Below are 21,148 nucleotides of genomic sequence, written 5' to 3'. Positions count from 1 at the left end.
CCAGCCGCCGCCGCCCACCTGGCCGCCCCCGCTGCGGCAGCGGCTCGAGGCTCGCTTCCAGGCCTCCGGGTCGCAGCCCGCGCGGTCTGCGGAGCTTTCCTTGTGTCTGCCCTCCCCCTTCCCCCGCTTCGCCCGCCCTCCCCGGGGCCCAACGTGCTCGTTCCCTGTCACTTCGGTCGGGGCGCGCCGGTGGGTTTGGCCTGCGCCGCGGCGGCGAGGCGGGGGAGCGAGTGAGCGCGAGGGGCGGGAGCGAGTGCCTGTGTGAGTCACCGGTACCTGGAGCGCGAGCGACGCAGAGAGAGCGGCGCGGAGCCCGAGCCAGAGCCGAGCCCGAGAGCGCCGCCGTCCCCCGGCGCCAGGCCCCGCCGCGAACCCACCCGCGCCCCCGCCGCCTCCCCGCGCGCCGCGCGGCCCGCTCGCCCCGGGCCCCGCGCCGACACCCGACCCCGGCGCCTGGCCCGCGCCGCCCTCCCGCCTGCCCGGAGGCGGTGCGGGGCTCGCCGGGGGATGTCACAGCGGCTCCTCGGAGCCCCCAGTCGTCGTCGCTTCCGCCCAGCCGCCGCCCCCGGGAACCGCGACAATGAACCCCCAGTGCGCCCGCTGCGGGAAAGTCGTGTATCCCACGGAGAAAGTCAACTGCCTGGATAAGGTGAGCGAGGAGGCGCCGGGCTGCACCTGCTCGGAGAAGTTTTGGCATCTGGGATGGAAAGAGAAGAGTGGGTCTGTGCGTGTGTGCGCGCGTCTGTGTGTCTTGGCCCCGGGTGAGGGCACGCGAAGCAAGACGTCCGCAGGAGGGCCAGAGAGCACGCTTGGCGATCATGATGTTGGAACCGGGAGAGGCTTTTGTCGGGGTGCGGGCGGCGGCAGAGCGGCTGCGGAGGGCGCCTGGAGGAGCGCGGCCCGGGCTGGGCCCCCAGGGGGGCAGTTCGGCCAACCGCGCGCCTCCCACCTCCGCTGCGACCCCTCACTGCCCCGCACGCCCACCTCAGGGATCCGCCCGGATCGCCACCTCACCCCCGCCCCAGCGCCTCGCGTGAGGGCGGCGAGGTGGCGAGGCAGATAGTAATTAACATGTCGTGGGGCGGCCGCTGCCGCATTGCTAAGAATAAGCCCCGCCGGAGAGCCCGGGCTGAGCGCGGCGAGCCAGACCCGCTGGGGCTAATCCACCCGCTTGGGGAATTCCAGAGGAAGTGGCTCTAGACCGGCCCCTGCAGCCCTGCTTCCCTGCCCTTCCCGGGCGTGGATGGAGTTGAGCAGCCTGGGACACAGCCCCTGGTGCTAGCCTGAGCGACTGACAGTTGAACCCAGCCGGAGGCGGCCCCTGTGAAATTTGCGTGTGGTCATACAAATGCCTCATAAGAGCACGCCGTCATCCCTATAGCCAGCCCAGACAGAGTCCGCGTTTCCCGCAATTTAGTGGAAGCTGGACAGGGATGGGGGGGGCCAGGGGTACTTAACACAGTGCGTCTCCGGCCACCTCGGGTTGCCTGACTTCCGGTGAGCACATGTTTATCGAGATGTTACAGTGTTGTTTAGGCACTTTGAACTGGATTCGGTTTCCTTTTGAGGCCCCTTCACAGGCTCTATTTCTCCATGAACCAAGCGCCGAATTCCTTTTTGGCTGCTCGAAGAAGCGTACTACAGGTAGAGCCTGTGACATTTCTTCCATCGGAGTCTGTACGTTGTGGTGGAGAGTCATTTAAAGCTCCATTTTAATAACTGCCTCCTTTGTTTACTTAACTGAAAGTCGGCAAACATCCCCTGGTACCTACAGTCATTTTGTTGTAGTCTTTTCAGATACGGGGACTTGGGATGCACTAAAAAAAAAAAAGGTCTCCTTTCTGTACCCATCCTGGAAAGGACTGGCCTTGTCCTATAATTTTAAATATTTATTTTTTTCAGTATTGGCATAAGGGATGCTTCCATTGTGAAGTCTGCAAGATGGCTCTCAACATGAACAACTACAAAGGCTATGAAAAGAAGCCCTACTGTAACGCGTAAGTATTGTCAACATAGTGTGCCGGGTGTGGCGCAGCAGCAGAACATGGACGTGAGTGGATTCGCCTGTTCTGAAGAATTGACTTGCTGTGTCACCCAGGTGTGGCAGTGGCCAGTTACCTGTGTATGCCGCATACGTTGGGGCCATGTAGTTTGTTGAAGTTCATTGCATTTATGTCTTTCTAATGTGCAGGGTAATTTGTGTGTGTATTCAACCAGAAGGTTGGTTCTTGAGGTTCACAGTGTTGCAGACGTAGGGGCATTTGTTAGAAGCTTGCAGAACTTACACACTGAGAACACCTGGGCTCTGAAAGGCATGTCAGATAGATGGGCATTTTATTCATATGTCAGTTTCCATTTTATCCTCTGATATTGCCATACTGCATTTTCTGCCCGAACCTCGTTGCTGAGAGAAAGGAGTCTTGCTCCTTTGGCTTTAGCTGAGACCACTCCAGAGATGCTGGAGCTTAAAAAGGGAACCAAAGAATTGAGACCTGGGTATTTCCAGCTGGTTAGTAGTAGGTCTCTTGGTGGGGATTAAAGAAGGTAAGTTTTCTTTAGTAGGCTTTTCCATTGGCATGCTTCCAGCCTATAAGACTAGCGATTAGGTAGCATTTATGCAGTGCTTACCATGTGCCGGGCCCTATTCTAAGCACTTTATGCATTACTGACTCGTTTAATCATTACAGACCCTGTGACTTTGAGGAGTACTATTATTTTCCCCATTTGTCAATGAAGAAATTGAGGCATTGAGAGGATAAGCCTCGGTAAGGGGCTCAGATCACTCCTAGAGCCTGCAAACTGTAAACATTGTTCAGTGCTTCCAAATGGCTACCTTGCCGCCCTCAGCATGTGTTTCTCCACTTTTTGAGCATCCCTCCACCCAGATTATTTTCACCGGTGCGCTCTTGGCCCTGATTGCTGAGCCGCCTTCTTCCTGGTTCCCTTGTGGGGGCTTCTCCAGCCTGGCGGCGGCAGAGGATCCCTCGCCTTCTGGCTGGAGCATTGCCAGAGGTTCATTCTCCCTGGAGTTTTGGAAACAGGTTTATTCAGGTCTCCTGGAGATGGAGGGCCCATGGTTAATTCATGCTTCACTCACGGGAGTGAGTTTTCATAGACAGTAAATTTTTGGTAAACGAATGTAATGCGCTCATACCTCTCTGATGAATAACCTAAAAAAAAAAATCTCTTTGTATTTCCTTCGGTCCTAGCTTAGTGCTTACAAATACACCAGAAACTTTTCAAGAAATCAGAAAATGGTGGCATTGAACAGAATTCATGATTTGGATAAGTGAAGTCCACAGATAGTCCCAAGCCATTGATGTTTTCAGCTCTCCTGTATCGTGCCTCTTACTAGAATAACATGAAGCAATAAATGAGATTCCAGTGTCCTGGTCGCCTGCTTCTCTTAAAGAGAGGTGTAGAGGGCTGGTTAAAGATCAGAGGTAGGTTGCTGTCCCTAGAAGGGAAGGGGCCCTCGACAACCCATAAACAGGATGATTGTTCTTTGGTTAAAGGAAAGTGAACCATTCTTCCTGTAACTCTTCTAGCCTGTGGCCTGATTCCATCAGGCTTCATGGGCCACATCAGGATTCTTTAGAGCTTCACAGCCTGAAGTTTAACTGGGTTTTACCAATGCCTTTGGGTGGTTCTGGAGGAATTGGGAGGGGAAGAGGAAAGACAAGAAGAGGAAAGACAGGAAAAATAAAAGGAGAAGACAGCAACAAATATATAAGTATATGTGTATATGTATGCATAATGTGTTTATGTGTATGTATATATACACACACATAAACATATATATATATACACACACACACACAAGACACACATATACACACACATATAGATAAAGCATTGAATGAGGGAGACAAAGAGATGATAAAAATAAAAGGACAGAAAAAAGAAGTGTAACTGAAGTGGAGTCTTTGATTGCGTCGGGCCACTTGAAAGTTCAATGCTTACTGCTGAGTTTCAGTTCATTCCAGTTAAAAAAGAATATCAGATTCTGCAGCAAGTCATGGACGGCTGGTTGGCCCTCTGACTTCGTAGTGAACTAGTGCCCAGAACTGTTGAGATTTGGACCCCAAAACAAAAAAACCTCTGTTTGTAGATAAGAAACATCCTGCTATGTTGTTTCATAGGTCTGAGTCTTATTTTTTAATACTTTCGTTATATCTAAATGGAATGCTTACAGGTTTTCTCTCTAAAATTTCTTACATAATTCTAGTGCTTTGTTAGTAGGTTTAAGTTGAGTTTTGGGAGTAGCATCTCAGATTTTTTTTGCTGAATGTTGAACCTTGTAGTCCACTTTATGGAGCAGAGAGACAGGGTAAGACAGAAATCCATCTTTAGTGGGTGAATGAGTAGAATCGATGGTTTAAATGTTTACTTTAGCTTTACGTTCATGTCACAGCTTGATACGCTGTCTCCCAGAAAACGAGCCTAGCAAAGTTGCAGGTTCTGTCTGCTGTAAAGGTTCCATGCTGGAAGGCCCCTATTCTCCACCCTTAGTTTTCCAAGGGCACAGGCTGGCGTGTAAATTCACTGGTCAGCATGGATTACCCTTTGGGGATCCTGATGCCTCTGCTCTAAATCAGGTGGTGTGTGCCAATCAGCTGTTCCCTGTGATCTTGGCCAGAAGGGCTGCCATAATTTCTCTGGGTCAGTGGTGGAAAATTGATTCTCTGAAGTATACTGCTACTGGAAAATGAAACATTCTGTGTCCATATAAAGTAATATTTTTTCTGCCCGTAGTTTGGCTCAGGAATGAATACACATACATGCTTAAATGAAAATGACTATTCTTCCCCCACTGCAACTTTTTATTGTGAAAATTTTCATATACAAAATGGTTAAAAGAAGAATGCAATGAACGTCTGTATATCCTCCACTGAGATGTAACTCTTATCAACATTTTGCAGTATTTGCTTCATGTTTTTATCTAGTATATGTACAGATACATTGATTATTTTTGGACCATTTGTTAGTTTTAGGCATCAAGCTGGTTTCACGCAACAAGATATTTCATTCTTAAAAAGGACCTTATGCATATACTAAGAATAAGGATATTTTTCTTAAAGAATCACAGAGCCAATATCACACTTCAGAAAATTAACAAAAATTTCATAATAACTTCTAAAATCTGGTCCATATTCACATTTCCCTCATTGTCCTAAGGATGTCTTTTATAGCTTTAAAAAAAAATCCAGGAGTCAATTAAGGTTCATACTTTATATTCAATTGTTATGAAAATGGCAACTTTTGATTATTGGAGATTCAATATCAGTTCTTTAATTTCTGCTGTCATTTCTGTTGTTTTACATAACCTCTTAGAGCTTTCAGGAAGAGTATTTAAGTAGCATTTCTTGTAAAAATAACATGTAATTAACTTAAGAAACTTTAAAATAACTATTAAAATATGCTGAAAATATTTGAAAGCACAAGCAGACATTTAGGATTGTTTTAAGAAAACATAAAGGCTTTTTATTTTAATTGATACCCAGGGGCATTTTTTAAAATGGAATGAAGTAGTGAGTATTTTCTTCGGTCTAAATATGTTGCTTGTTTATATTCTTGTGTGTTTAGAGAAGAAACAAGTTTCCTGTTTGACTTCATGCAAAGGAGAACATGTATAAAATATAATTTACCTAATATTTAAATTTTGATCTTTTGATAGAATGGTCAAAGTATAGTACACGCTAGATGTAAGATTAGGCATGATATACATTTAGTTCCTAATGCAGCAGTGTACCCTACTAAAACATTTAAAAACAAACTGATCTACTTGAGGACATGCCATGTTTTCATAAGCCTTTATGTTTCATCAGCAGGCAGTGGATTCTTTTGCACGTTCAGGATTTTTTTCCCATCGTGGAACTTGCAAAGAAAAGAGGACTTGGCAATATTTTTATTGCTAAGAGGTGCTAGGAAAATAACACTAGCTGATTAGACAAAAAACAGCTCATATTTGTATGTGAGCTGGTATGCCAAGTTAAACTATAAATGTATTGCTACCCAGCAAGCCCCACAAAGAATATAAACCCTAAAGGCCATTTGTCAAATAAATAATTTAACTTATTGTAGGTGTCAGAATTGCATTTATTATGTGTTTGTAGAAAATACATCAGTTCTTAAAGTATACCGAGCAGTATCATCATTTAGAAATAGCGGTGCCAGTGACTGGCCAGTTAATGTACTGTCGCCAAACATCAAGTTGTTTTAAGTCAGGGGAAGGCTCAGTTTATGATGCAGCTGCTTCGCAGAGCATTGCCAATAATTTCCCCAAATCGTCACTTTTGCAGAGATTTTTTGGGGGGGCTGAACATTTGTCCTGACCTGCTCACGTTAAATATCCCTTGTATCTGTGTCAAATGTATCTTCAGCTAGGGGCCTGAAAGAACACAAGTGTCTGTGCTATAAATACGTTTAGTTATCCTTCCAAAGACGCTTCCTTCTCAACAGATAGTTTCGCTTAACGTAATTTTGGACCAATTGAAAAATAAACCAGCAGGAGCCATGCTCCGTGTTTACTTTCGCTCTGCCCGTGTTAGCGTTCCGTTTTGTGAATATGTATGGACTGTCTACAGCCTGGAAGATGCCGGGCAAGGTGCTCCTGGTATGAGCCACTCAGAACGGGCAGCTCTGTTCAGCCTGCCTGCCTTGAGGGGGATTGCCTAGGCCAGCCCCCCAGTAGCTCTCACTCACCATTTCTCTGTTGGTGACTCGCCACAAGTGCCTTTACTAAGGGGTGCTCAGAGGACATGGAAGGAAATTAAATTTAAACCTGAGATATTTTCCACCTCATATTTCCCTTATCTCTGCTGAGGCCTCCCAAACCTGGTTCCATAACACTCCAAGGACTTGAGTTATCTCAAGGGGACTTAAGAAATTCTTGCTATTACGTTAGCTTTAATTACTTAAGAGTTTTTCATAAAAGGCACAGTAGGGTGATTGGAGATTTGAAGCAAGACAGAACTGGATTCAAATCCTGGCTCCGTCATGGTCCACTGAACGAGTCTTTTGATCACTGAGCTTCAGCTTTTTCATCTGTAAAATGGGAATAGTAATGCTTAACCCGCAGGGCCATGTGAGGATGAGTGAGACAGGGCGTGTCAAGGTTCCAGCCCAGTTTCTGGCACATAACAGACCTTCAGGAAACTGTAGTGTTCTTATTTCTTCGGTGGTACTTTTTTGAGGAGTGAAGGAAGAAAAGGAGGATAGAAGGCAGAAGAAGAAGTTCCTCAGTATCCATGAAGGATTGGTTTCAGGACCGTCCCTCGGATACCAAAATCCGAGGCTGCTCAAGTCCACGGTCGGCCCGCTCCGCATCGGTGGTTCCACATCCTCGGATTCAAGCAACCAGGCATCGGGTTGTACTGTAGTATTTATTGAAAAAAATCCGTGTATCACAGTTCAAACCCATGTTGTTCAAGGGTCAACTGTATATCAAAGAAATGACAGTCATGCCTATTAAAAGGTTTATACCAGTATTTTTCACACTATGGGTTGCCACCCATTCGAGGGTTGTATCTAGAACTGAAAGAAAAAGAGAGAGACAGAAAGAAGAGAGACAATACCAGAATGGGTTTGAGTAGTGGGAAGAGTATTGTTTTGGCAAATGTTCTTTTCCTAGTTATATGTGTAACGTGTGTACTGCATCATGATGTAAAACATATTTTTGCTGGAAGATATGGTCAAAAAAAGTTTGAGAAACACTAGCTTAGTTCTGTATTCTTAACGCCCCACACATCGCAGAGCATTGGAAGCCACCGGCATGTACAACGCTATGCCGAAAGTCCATGGATTCAGACAGCCACTGCTTTCACTCTCTCTGTCTGTGCCAGCCACACCCTACCCCACGCCAGCCGTCCCTCAGGACTCAGCTCAGCCCTCAGAGCCCTCACCATCCTATGAAGGAGCCACGAGCCTACCTGTCTGCACCCTCTTCCAGTGTAGGGCGGCTCTGAGGGTATCTGTCTTGCTCACCCCATCTCCGCAGAGCCTGGCAGTCAGCGCTCAATAGAGATTAGCTGCGTCAGGGAATGTGATGGTTATGCTGCAGCTCAGAGTGTGGTCCCTGCCTCCCCCACCAGTTCAGGATGTGGTCCAGCTGAGTTCCTCCTGAGGCTGGGCATCTAGCAGAGCTGGCTTGAGAATAGGTCTTGCAGAGCCTGAATGGCGGTCTGGGGGCCAAGCTTCACCAGATCTGAATACCAAGGGGTAAAGTCTTCCCACCAAAGGAGTAGGCTCACCTTTGCCAATCCAGAGTGAACGTGGTGGGCTTCCCAGGTGGTGCAGTGGTTAAGAATCTGCTTGCCAATGCAGGAGACACGGGTTCGAGCCCTGGTCCAGGAAGATCCCACATGCTGCGGAGCAACTAAGCCTATGCGCCACAACGGCTGAGCCTGCGCTCTAGAGCCTGCGAACCACAACTAATGAGCCCATGTGCCAAAGCTACTGAAGCTCGCACGCCTAGAACCCGTGCTCCACAACAAGAGAAGCCACCACAATGAGAAGCCTGCGCACCACAACAAAGGGTAGCCCCCGCTCGCCTCAACTAGAGAAAGCCTGTGTGCAGCAACAAAGACCCAACACAGCCAATAAATAAATAAATAAATAAATACAAACAAAGTGAACGTGGTGGAATTTCCTTTCACTGCTTACAGGCTTGGTTTCAAAATATGATACCTTTCTAAAAGATTCTTTATGGATGCTCATTTAGTTTCTTTTGAGTTTAATTATAATCTGTAAAATGGGATAATTTCTACCTAAGAGGAACTTTATAGAAATGAAAAGGGGGAAATATTTGTAAGCCTCAGCACATCACATGACACCTATTAGTACCCAAATGTTAGTCCCCTCCCTTACTTATAATAAATTGAAAGCTGTTGTCTCATATCTCCCCCTTAAAGAGAGGAGAAAATGTTACAGGCAACCGTTTCTATGGGAGGATATTGTGATATGTAGGGGTTCTAGTTTGCATCAGTTATAATCTGCCTCATCTGACTTCTTGGTTACGTACTGCCTAGAAAAAACTAGACCTTTTGCACACAGATCTGATGTGGGAGGATGACAGTTGTTTTTTGTTTTGTTAAAACTGGATGATTGAAAGTGAGGGAAGGAGACACTTTATTTGAACCAAATAAAAAGGTTCCAGTGTATATGCAAAATGATCTGATTCTCAGCTACCTAATGGAACCATCGATGACATAGAATGAATTTTAGTATCCTTTGAAATTGTAGAAGACCGTATTTACAAATCATGTCCTGAGTTCTGCCACATTTGAAAATGTTTCGTCTCTTGATGGTGATCTATCTGTTACAGAGTGATGTCAGATTAGAAAACATTTGGAGATGAAGCACAGCAGTATCTCCTAAATTATGGTGAGATGCAAGGTTAATGCAAGATACAGATGTGTGTGCTTAAAAGGGTATTGATTATGTGTCAGGGGCGTGTATAAGAGTGCATTTTGGTATGTCTTTAAACATTTTCAGATGAGTGCTTTAAAGGATGAGTGTTTCCTGGGAATGTCAGGAGTGAGAGAGAAGCAGACATACCCACACATGACACCCTTGTCCTCCAGAGCTTCGGGTCCCCCTTAAAGCTCCGTCTCCAGAGGAACGGGAAGTCGAATTTCTTTTCTCTTCCTTTCTGTTTCGTTCTCCTCTAGTCAGCATTGTTAGGAAGAGCTAGGCTTTTTGCAGTGTGGGAAGTGGGAGCTAGAATAATATTTATGAGCTAAGTGCCCAGAACATTCTGAGGACTTGGTAGAAGGATGATTATTGATTCTAAAGTTCTGCTAATGAATCAAACGGTTCCACAGCCTCTCTCGTCGAACCTAGACGTAGGGCACAGACATAACCAGAAAACAGGAAATTGTGGTAAGGACCAGGTTTGAATGGCAAGGATTGTTTATTCTAGCACTGGAAACCCAGCATTAATTTTATCTGTGGTCAGCTGTGTGTTTTTCTTAGTGGAGTCCTTGAGGGAGTCACGTTGTGTTCAGCTTCTGTTTACTTTTCCACACTGTCGACTCATTCCCGTCAAATCCTAGGAGGAGCTAGAAGAAAACTTAGTTAGATGTGTGTACTTTTGAATAGCCTCAGACCTATTTGTAGACCGGTGGCCTGGTGTACTTCTGCTTCAGCTCGGCAGTCTAAAAAGTCATTTAGACAAAAATCCTTGATGGGCCCCTCTGATGCTCATTATCCATCCAGAGCAGGCGCCGGTCAACCACACAGAGAGCGTGGAGGCGTGGAATGGCTGTATGCAGCCTAGGGCCAGAGATGTGGGATGTGGAGTTAAATGGCTGCCCGCCAACATTGAATTCCGTCTTGAAATCTGACTTCATTATCTGTTGTATCAAGAGTGTGAACTCCACCAAATTCAGGCAGCACACGGGAGCATCAAGAATAGTGTGGTACATATATACAATGGAATATTACTCAGCCATTAAAAGAAATGAAACTGAGTTATTTGTAGTGAGTGGGTGGACCTAGAGACTGTCATATAGAGTGAAGTGGACCTAGAGACTGTCATACAGAGTGAAGTAAGTCAGAAAGAGAAAAATAAATACCATATGCTGACATATATATGGAATCTAAAAAAAAAAAAGGTTCTGAAGAACCTAGGGGCAGGACAGGAATAAAGACACAGACATAGAGAATGGACTTGAGGACATGGGGAGGGGGAAGGGTAAGCTGGGACGAAGTGAGAGAGTGGCATGGACATATATACACTACCAAACGTAAAATAGATAGCTAGTGGGAAGCAGCTACATAACACAGGGAGATCAGCTCGGTGCTTTGTGACCACCTAGAAGGGTGGGATAGAGAGGGTGGGAGGGAGACGCAAGAGGGAGGAGATATGGGGATATATGTTTATGTATAGCTGATTCACTTTGTTATAAAGCAGAAACTAACACACCATGGTAAAGCAATTATACTCTAATAAAGGTGTTAAAAAAAAAGGAACGGTGCAGTAAACGCACACATCAGTACAGAAAGACATATAAACAGATGTATGTTTATTCATTTATTTTCTTTATTTTTTTGGCTGCATCGGGTCTTAGTTGCAGCATGTGGGATCTTTCATTGCATTGTGGGCTCGTCATTGCAGCGTGCAGAATTCTCTCTAGTTGTGGCGTGCGGGTTTTCTCTCTCCAATTGTGGCACGCGGGCTCCAGGGTGCGTGGCCTCTGTAGTTTGCGGCATGCGGGCTCTAGCTGAGGTGGGCGAGCTCGGTCGTTGTGGCACTCGGGCTTAGTTGCCCAGCGGCATGTGGGATCTTAGTTCCCCGACCAGGGATCGAACCCATGTCCCCTGCATTGGAAGGCGGATTCTTTATCACTGGACCACCAGTGAGGTCCCCAGGTGTATTTCTGATGGTCTGTTTGGATGCCTGCCCCATCTCCTCTTGGCTGCTTTTCCGACCACCCACCCAGAGCCCTGTGTCTCTCTGTCATCTTCTAGACATCCTTGTCCTCCTTCCCCATCCCCACGTGTTCATTCCCTCTGTCCTCACCCTGCTTCCGGCTCTCATCCTGTTTGGCCAGTGATCTGACCATCATCCCCTACCTGGTCTCCCTGTTCTAGTCTTTCTCTTTGTGAATGCTTTTCCTGCCACTGCAGTTTATCTTTTGAAACCACAATTCTGGTCATATTATTCCTTTACACACACCTCTGATGGCTCCCCACTGCCTACAGAAGAAAAAAATTGGGTTTCTGATAGATACTCAGGGCTTTTCGTACTTTATCCACTTCCTTTCACCCTCCTCTCCAGCCACACTGGACTGCCAGCTCTGATGCCTTCATCAGGTTTCCTAACCAAAGTCTCAGTAGCCTCACCTGTAAAATGGGTATCATAATAGACTCTACCTCATAGGGTTAAGGATTCATTGGAATATCAAAATAATAAGTTTAGCCACAGTAAGGAGGTAATAAAAGTTAGATAGGATATTCATTGTTATTAAACTTGACACAGTGATTTAACTCTTTCCTTACACTGTTCTTAAGCCATCCTGTCCTCCCTTGTTTTAAAATTGCTTTCATCTTTAAGGCACACAGCCATGACAACCTTTGTGAAGCTGTTCTGAATCTCTCAGTCAATTACTGGACTCTTTCTCTGTGTGCCCATTGTAGTTTTTATATTTCAGTTATATCACTTAATCAAAAAGCCCTTGTACTAGAACTGTGTTTGTCTTCCCATTCAAGGTGGTTTCCTGCTGAGATTGGACCATGGAAGTTCTTAGCCTGAGGTTGGAGCTGGGTTGAGGGTGGGGAAGTCAAATCAGCTGAGCTTTGCTTCTAAAGGGATTATTTCTGGCTTGTGTTTCAGGAATTGAGAATGGGGGTTGGAGTGCAATTCTGACACTAACCACTCCATGAGTAAAGGTGCAGTCCCCAACAAGACAGCCCTTGCTTCAGATGCCACTGCAAGTTCAGGTGTCCCCAGGACAACCACACTTCTGACCAACTAGCTACAAATTTGGTGAGGGGGTCCCACAACCCCTTCAGATTTGACAGTTTCCTAGAACGACTCACAGAACTCAGGAAAGTCTTATACTTAAGATTATTGTTTTATCATACAGGACACAAGGCAGGACCAGTCAAGTGAGGAGACACGTAGGACCAGGTTTTGGAGGGTCCTGGACATGGAGCTTCCCTGCCCTCACCCTGTGGAATCAGGAGGGGTGTGTCTCCCTCCCTCCCAACACGTCCATGCAGTCACAGCCAGGAATCTCCGCCAAATCTGGAGCTTTGGTGACCAGAGTTTTTAGTGGGGTTTCGTTGTGCAGGTATGATGACTCTGAGATTATTCAGACTCCATCCCCTCTCCCCTCCCTAGAGGAGGTCCACTTACCTCATGGACTCAAAGCTCCAGCCCTCTAATCCCATGATTTCTAGAGTGGCCAGCCCCACCCTGAGCATCTTGTTAGCACAACTCAGGTATGGACCCTGGGGCTCATGAATATCAAAGATATTTCCAGTTACCAGGGAAATTCCAACTATTTAGAGTATGTTGCAGGAACCAGGGACTAAAGCTAGTCAAATTCATGATTATACAACAGGCTTGCTTCTCACTGTCCTCATCAGACATCTTGTTTGCGTCCTCAAGACAGCGCCTCCCTTTCATATCATGAACCTTCCTATCTCATTATGACAAGAATGACCATCTAAACCCACCATGTCTATGTTGTCAATCAGTAGGAGTTGGGTGAGACATATAAATGGTTGACAGCCTGCACACAGGAGGTGGGTGGGAGGACCTATTTATGGAAGGATCATTGATTTAACTCTCTAGATTGTTTTTTGTTTAAATAAGCAAGTCTCCCCTATCAGCAAATTACATTCTTGAGGGCAGGAACGGTCCCAATCACCTTCGTATACCTTGGCACCTACCATGTGCTTGGTGAGTGTCCCCCCATAGAGCCCACTGCCCAGCAGCTCTCTTGGGGGTGCAGCAAGCACCTTTGGCTGGCTGAGCTGTACAGCTCAGCCTCAGGCATCCCTCACTGAGAGAGCAGACTCAACAGGAAGGAACAGACTTGCTTTCCATGAGGGTCCGTGTGGTGATCCCAGTGGAGCTGGCCATGCCTGGGCTGACAATGAGCATGAACAATAGCTACCACTTCCTCTGATAAGTGAAATATTGACATTTATAGCTAGATTATTGGTCACTGACATGCAGCCAAACAAAAGGTGACAAGAGTAATGTTGTCTACAGAGGGGGTAGGTAAAATCATTTTGTTTCAACTGTGTTTTTCAAAAGTCTCGGGACAAACTCCTGTATTGTAGACATCAGGCCATGTAGCCATTTACTTGCCTATCCATATATTTTTTCCCAGAAATAAGTATGATTTATTTATCTCCTGAAACAAATGTAATCAGGGATTAACGCATTAATCCCTGAGAAATGAAAAGGCTTTACATTCTCTTACGGAATAATTTAATTTTCTTTCGTGACTTTCTTCGATCCTGTCTTTTCTCCCAGATTTCCAGAACTTCAAAAACAACTCAGCAGGATCTGTGCTTCCTCCTCCTCCCCTCCCCATTCCCCATGCCAGAGCGAGCGCGCGCTCTCTCTCACTGTGCTAAAGTCTTCTCTGTTGTCACTGACGTAGTTATCTGATTTTCTTTTTTTTTAATTAATTAATTTATTGTTGCCTGTGTTGGGTCTTCGTTGCTGCACGCGGGCCTTCTCCAGTTGCGGTGAGCGGGGGCTACTCTTCGTTGCGGTGCACAGGCTTCTCATCGCGGTCACTTCCCCCGTTGCAGAGCACAGGCTCTAGGCGCGTGGGCCCCCGTAGTTGTGGCACACGGGCTCAATAGTTGTGGCTCGCGGGCTCTAGAGCTCAGGCTCAGTAGTTGTGGCGCACGGGCTTAGTTGCTCTGTGGCATATGGGATCCTCCTGGACCAGGGCTCGAACCTGTGTTCCCTGCACCGGCAGGTGGACTCTTAACCACTGCGTCACCAGGGAGGTCCCTGATTTTCTTAACATTAAGTCAAACTCTATTTTAAAATGTCTAGATGCTTAAGGCACATAATAATTAAGGGTTATTCCTGTCAGGAATAGAAACACCGTATTAGAACAGTTCTTCCTCCGAGGCTGCTAAACAAGAAAAGTCCTATTTAGAGGGTTTGCCTCTGTGGTCTTTATTTTTATTTTTGATATGGTAGTTATGTGATGTCAGGTTTAGTTGGCCAGGAGTGAGGAAGCTGGTTTATTTGTGTGCCTCTTTGTGTCATATGTACCCGAGGGGCTGAGCGGTCAGTGAAAGTACCTATAATTTGTACATGGGGGCTGCTGGCCAGGAAGTGTCCTGTATAATGGCAGTTTGACAGATGCTGAAAGAAAAGCAGTTTGTTTTCTCTTTCTGTAGTGATGGGTATGTAAGAGCCACTGAATAAACATGTGTGGATTGGCTTTAAAAGTACATTTATGCTGAACAGGATACAACAGTCCTTTATTTGACAGTAAGCTTCCTAATGCTGGCACCTTTCTCTGGTGCAGACTGGTGGGTCAGGAGAGAGTGCTGCTCAGGATTTAAAAATTAATTCCCTAAGAGAAAACAGGTGGTAACATAAAAGAAGGACCCGAGTGTACAAACTCTTGGGGGTGAGATAGGCTCAAGGATGTACTGTACAACATGGGGAATATAGCTGATATTTTGTGGTCACTGTAAATGGAAAGTAACCTTTAGAAACTGTATAAAAATAAAACATTAAAAAGAAAAGAAGAGGAAAGGTTAGCAATCGTTTTGAAGAGGTGGCACAGCACAGAGAGTAATGACTCTGGAGCCAGATGGCCTGACCTCCGATCCCAACCCTGGCATTCACTAGCTGGGGAGAGTTACTCACGAGTTCTTTATCACAGTTTCCTCGTCTGTCCTTATCTGTAAATCGGAGGCAGTGATGGTGGAGCTCGTTATTTACAGAGAATTCAGCACAGCACCTTGTACCTACAAGTTCTCAGTATGTAGAAACTGTTGCTTTTTTTTCCTTTCCATGTCTCTTCAGGTAAAACTTTGCCTACATTTGTGACTTATTTCTAGAATCAAACACATCCAGATCTCTGGTGCGTTACCCACTCACCATGTCCAAATGTCTTTCTACTTTGACCAAGAGGGGAGGGATGGGGAAAGCTCCAGTGAGAAAATGGTGCTGGGATCCTATGTATGGTGTTCACTCTAAGGGCAGACTCTGTAGAAGTTAAATTTCAGTTTGGTGACACCCCCTTGTATTCTGTTTGAGGATAAAGAATCTGTATTCAGTTCAGTGTTTATCACTCTCACTTTAGGTTTTCTGGGGCGTGTTCATCTAAAGAATGTAAACATGGGGCCTCACAGTAAACTTGGGTAATTCAACTAAACAAATATTTGTGGAACTCACATCACATGCAAGGCAATCATATACAAAATTCTGAGGGATGTAAAGACAACTATGAAACAGTTTTCACTCTTGACAATAGAGTCTGTTGAACAAGATAAAGAGAGAGAGAGAAAAAAAAAAGAAGTACCTGAGTGGAGGATGGAGGAAGGATCAAGTAGTCCTCAGAAGATACCAGCAGGGGAATATTGATGGTCTCGCCCATCTGTACCGAAGCATAGACACTAACGATGGTTCATAGGGTCCAGAGATATGACCCGTGTGTGGTGGGGACAGGACAGGCTGAGCAGTAAACCCTGCTGGCGGAGAGGCTTTGCGGTGCTAAAGAAGAAACAGCTCTCATAGGCGGGTCCACGTCTAGAAGGAAAGAAACCAGAAGGGGAACAAGGGATGGAGAACATTTGGGAGAGGATGAAAATGAAGGAGAAACCAACTCAGGGCAGACCGGGGCCACGTATGTGGATGGAAAAGATAACTAGTGGTTTCTCCACATACTTACACTGCGGCACAGAGGCTGGATGCCGTGTAAAGGGAGCCTTTACCAAGACAGCGGCTGAAAGTTTAAAAGACAATGTCAGTTGATGTTTCGCTTTGCTTTTGTATACAGTTCCATTGTTTCCAAGCTGCTTCGGACTGAACATGGAAAATGAGGAAACGTGGGTTGGAGATGCAGTGGTTGTGAGGATTTTAGAGCAAGTGGTCTCACTGCCTTGAAGTTCATCGGAGTGAAAGGGGGGATGGCTGGTCCCGCCACATCCCAGACTTCAGGACACCTGTTCAGTGCGAGAGAAGCAAAGGGGGGCGTGTGTGTTCAGGGAGCCCCGGGTTATGAGAAACTCAGTGAGGCAGGAGCCATGTATGAGTTCAGTTCCGCCTGTGTTTCCAGGGGTGGAGCAGTCCTTGGCGCACAATCGGCCTTTCATAAAGATTTACTGAATAAACGAAAGAAGGAATAAAAAGAAAGGGGCCTCCATGAGGCAGAAGACTTTGAAACGTAAAGTTCTGATAGAAAACATGTTAATTATTCCAGTGGGGGAGAAAATGAGGAATACTTCTTAAGACAAAAACCGAAAGACAAAAAAACAACCTAGGGCACCACCCCCTGGAGCCTTCCGAGCTCCGATTAGTAGGACACACAGTTTAAAGGATGGGAAACTGAGAAATCAAAAGTGCACACACAGTAAGATTAGGGTCAGGAAAGCTAAAGGCCGACATGAGCCATGGCTTGTGAAAAATTCGCACGACGAAAGAGTTTTGAAAGCATTTATGTTCTGAGAAAAAAAGGTGAACTGAGGCTTGGGGAAGATGCTGGGATAATAAAAAATGACACAGAAAAAAGTAGAATTATTCGCTTCCTAGTTAGCTTTCCTCCTTTCAATGAAGAAGAAGATATTTAAAAGTAGAAAAGACCCATAAACATCATTAAGAAATTAAAGTAAATGCCAGGAGGGTAAGGTTAGGAAGAAAACATCAAGGCATTCTTCATGGTAATAAAATACCGTATGCTGACACATATATATGGAATTTAAGAAAAAAAATGTCATGAAGAACATAGGGGTAAGACAGGAATAAAGACACAGACCTACTAGAGAATGGACTTGAGGATATGGGGAGGGGGAAGGGTAAGCTGTGACAAAGTGAAAGAGCGGCATGGACATATATACACTACCAAACGTAAGGTAGATAGCTAGTGGGAAGCAGCCGCAGAGCACAGGGAGATCAGCTCGGTGCTTTGTGACCGCCTGGAGGGGCGGGATAGGGAGGGTGGGAGGGAGACGCAAAAGGGAGGGGATATGGGAACATATGTTTATGTATAACTGATTAAATTTGTTATAAAGCATAAAAATAAAGTGTATAATGATAAAAAAAAAAAAGAAGTTGGAATCTCTAGACCCAGACGAATGGCATCGTACGGTCCTGAGAAGGCCCTGTGGGCGAGGTCCTGGAACTGAAATCGCGGTGCCCTGGCCCTTGATGACAAGAGAAGATGTGGTGGGAGAATTACGAGATGGACCCGGGCGCTCAGCTGCGTTAGTTCCTTCCTCTGGCTCAGCCTCTGGTCCCTCGTCTGTAACATGCTGTCCTGTCAGCCCATCTGCCAGATGAGGCTGTGCCTCAGTTGACGATAATAATCACACTTACTACCTCTTCTGGTTACTGTGAGGGATAAATCAGATAATCTGTGTAAACAGTTGACAGAGCTGATACCATCTAAGCCTCAGTTATACTCATTATTGCCTGTTGTCTTTGAGAAATTATCTGCAAAAGAGAGCTTTGGGAGTTTTGGAGATGGAAAAATATCCCAAGTTTAAAAGGGGGAGAAGAGACAGATTGTAGAAATTACAGCCTAATAAATTTGGCGTTAATTCCTGGCAAAATCCTCATACAGGTAAGTACAGAGATGGCTTGGGAGGATCAACATAAAAAGTCCTGGGCCTCCCTGGTGGCGCAAGTGGTTGAGAGTCCGCCTGCCGATGCAGGGGATACGGGTTCGTGCCCCGGTCTGGGAGGATCCCATATGCCGCGGAGCGGCTGGGCCCGTGAGCCATGGCCGCTGAGCCTGCGCGTCCGGAGCCTGCGCGTCCGGAGCCTGTGCTCCGCAACGGGGGAGGCCACAACAGTGAGAGGCCCGCATACCGCAAAAAAAAAAAAAAAACATAAAAAGTCCTTATGGGGCTTCCCTGGTGGCGCAGTGGTTGAGAGTCCGCCTGCCGATGCGGGGGACACGGGTTCGTGCCCCGGTCCGGGAGGATCCCACATCCGTGGCTGGGCCCGTGAGCCCTGGCCGCTGAGCCTGCGCGTCCGGAGCCTGTGCTCCGCAATGGGAGAGGCCACAGCAGTGAGAGGCCTGCTTACCGCAAAAAAAAAAAAAAAAAAAAAGAAAGTCCTTATGGATTCTGTATTAGTTTGCTAGGCCTGCTGGACAGAGTACCACACATGGGTGGCTTAAATAACAGGAATTTATTGTGTCACAGTTGTGGAGACTAGAAATCTGAAATCAAGGTGTCCACAGGATTGGTTTTTTGGGGGTGGAGGGGCGTGAGGGAAGGATCTGTGCTGGGGCACTCTCCATGGCTTGTAGATGGCTGTCTTCTCCCAGTGTCTCTTCACATCACCTTCCCTATGTGTCTGTGTTGAAATTTCTCCTTTTTACAAGGACGACGGTCGTATTGGATTAGGGCCCACCCAAATGACCGCACTTTAACTTGATTCCCTCTGTAAAGACCCTGTCTATACATAGGCCACACTCCTTAATCCTGGGGGTTAGGACTTCAACATGTCTTTTTTCAGGGGATTCAGCCCTTAACAGATTCACTAACAGAAGTCAAGCAAAGCAAAATTAGCCTTATTTTATTTTATTTTTTGATGGTATAGAAGAAGGGAAATATATACACAGTGAACTTTGAGTTTTTTTAGAAAGTGTATTCAATACTCTTGATTTTCATAAATGAAATTTATGGTGAGTATATTCCCCCCTTCCTCCCAGTGCAGGCACAGGGTTTAATCTGCATCTGAATTACTACACATTGGCCACAGTATCTGTTTCTTCATTTGATGCTATAGTTTCAAGACCTCACTCTTATTTTCAAGGTGTAATAACCTTCTTCTCGTCCACCCAGGACCTTTACTTTATGACACTGTGTGCTTTGTAAGCTTGCTAAACAATTATGAAATTGTTCTCTGATGGATTGTTCCTGCTCACAGGAGAATGGCATTAAAATATTTATAGGGAAATGAATTTCAGTTTCCAGTGGAAAAGGCCAGAAGAAATATGGTTTAAAATTTCATAGAAAATGACTGTCCTTATCATTTTATTTTGAGAAAGGGAAGGAAAAAATCTCCTGACTGTGACTTCATGTTTTAGTTCATGTGAAAGATTCCTGTCTGGAGATTTATCATCGTAATATTCCTACACTTTAGGATTTATATTTCCGTTTCAGAATTTAATTATTAATTTGATCATGAAAGTTTCTCAGAAGGCTTCTCTTTCTTAAAACTTCCTTTATTATTTTATTAAGTGATGAAGAATTTCATCTGTGTTTCAAGGGGTAGTGGAGTAGACTGACTTTTTTTTTTTTTTTTTTTTTTTTTTTTGCGGTATGCGGGCCTCTCACTGTTGTGGCCTCCCCCGCTGCGGAGCACAGGCTCCGGACGCGCAGGCTCCGGACGCGCAGGCTCAGCGGCCATGGCTCACGGGCCCAGCCGCTCCGCGGCATATGGGATCCTCCCAGACCGGGGCACGAACCCGTATCCCCTGCATCGGCAGGCGGACTCTCAACCACTTGCGCCACCAGGGAGGCCCGACTTTTTTTTTTTTTTTTTTTTTTTTACATCTTTATTGGAGTATAATTGGTTTACAATGGTGTGTTAGTTTCTGCTGTATAACAAAGTGAATCGGCTATACATATACATATGTCCCCATATCTCTTCCCTCTTGCATCTCCCTCCCTCCCACCCTCCCTATCCCACCCCTCAGGTCCAGGCCTGCAGGGCAGGTGGATCCTGTGATAAGGCTTGTGTGTGTCCTGCTTTGTTTTCAGTAGCCCTGCTCTCTGCTTAACCTCTTCTCCCAGGTGAACTTTATTACCAGATAGAAATCTTATCCACTCAGTGAGTTCATGTGTATTTTGACAAACAGCACTGCCCCTCCACCCTCGCCCCCTGACTTTGAAAACAAACCCCAAACACACTCCTTCTTCCTCCTGGTAATCAGATCTTAACTATCAGTGCCTCCCAAGTCCTGTTGATGTTTCTGTCTTGAGTTAATTTTTTGGTAACTCTTTGTCTATTTATACGTGGCTGCTTTTTGCTCCACAAGATGCCAAAGGGAAAGCTCTTAGGGCCTTAAGAAAAGGACCAAGCCACCTTTCTCCAGTTGTCCTAGTGTCATTTCTCCTCCCCTAAATAAAGGAATGCCTCTAATTTTTTTTTTTTCTTTACAGTTTCTACTGGTCCTTTCTGTTTTTACCACTTGACTGGCCAGAAATTTAGCCTTGATGTATGATGGACCTTTTTAATTTTTGTAAAAACCTTTGACCCCAGAGAGGATTTCTGGGCCTGGCCTGAGACCATAGTGCAGTGACCTATCTGGTTTTTGAGAGTCTGCAGAGGCAGGTGTCCTGGGGCCCATCCACCCCTGTCTGCATGTAGTGGGGTTAGTCTGTGCAGAGGGATTGATTGTGAGAGGAAGAAAAAAAGTGTTTATAAAGATCAAGGCACAGCTCCCATCACCGGGCGCATGAATGGCCACCTGACTTG

General features: G+C 45.8%; 1 protein-coding gene across 2 annotated transcripts in view; it reads left to right on the top strand.

The window, feature by feature from the left end:
* Nucleotides 1–580: 580 nt before the first annotated feature.
* The window catches only part of NEBL (nebulette), a 348,466-nt gene continuing 327,898 nt past the window's right edge, over nucleotides 581–21,148 (top strand). For both annotated transcript variants that reach the window (XM_060095442.1, XM_060095443.1), the window contains exons 1-2: nucleotides 581–649; nucleotides 1,903–1,997. In XM_060095442.1, the coding sequence (XP_059951425.1) occupies nucleotides 581–649; nucleotides 1,903–1,997 (164 nt within the window). The remainder of the gene's footprint in view (nucleotides 650–1,902; nucleotides 1,998–21,148) is intronic.

The sequence above is a fragment of the Mesoplodon densirostris genome, chromosome 4, assembly GCF_025265405.1.
Source record: "Mesoplodon densirostris isolate mMesDen1 chromosome 4, mMesDen1 primary haplotype, whole genome shotgun sequence".
Classification (NCBI taxonomy): Eukaryota; Metazoa; Chordata; class Mammalia; order Artiodactyla; family Ziphiidae; genus Mesoplodon; species Mesoplodon densirostris.
Note: the sequence above shows the minus strand (reverse complement) of the source record. Positions and strands in the feature narration are given on the sequence as shown.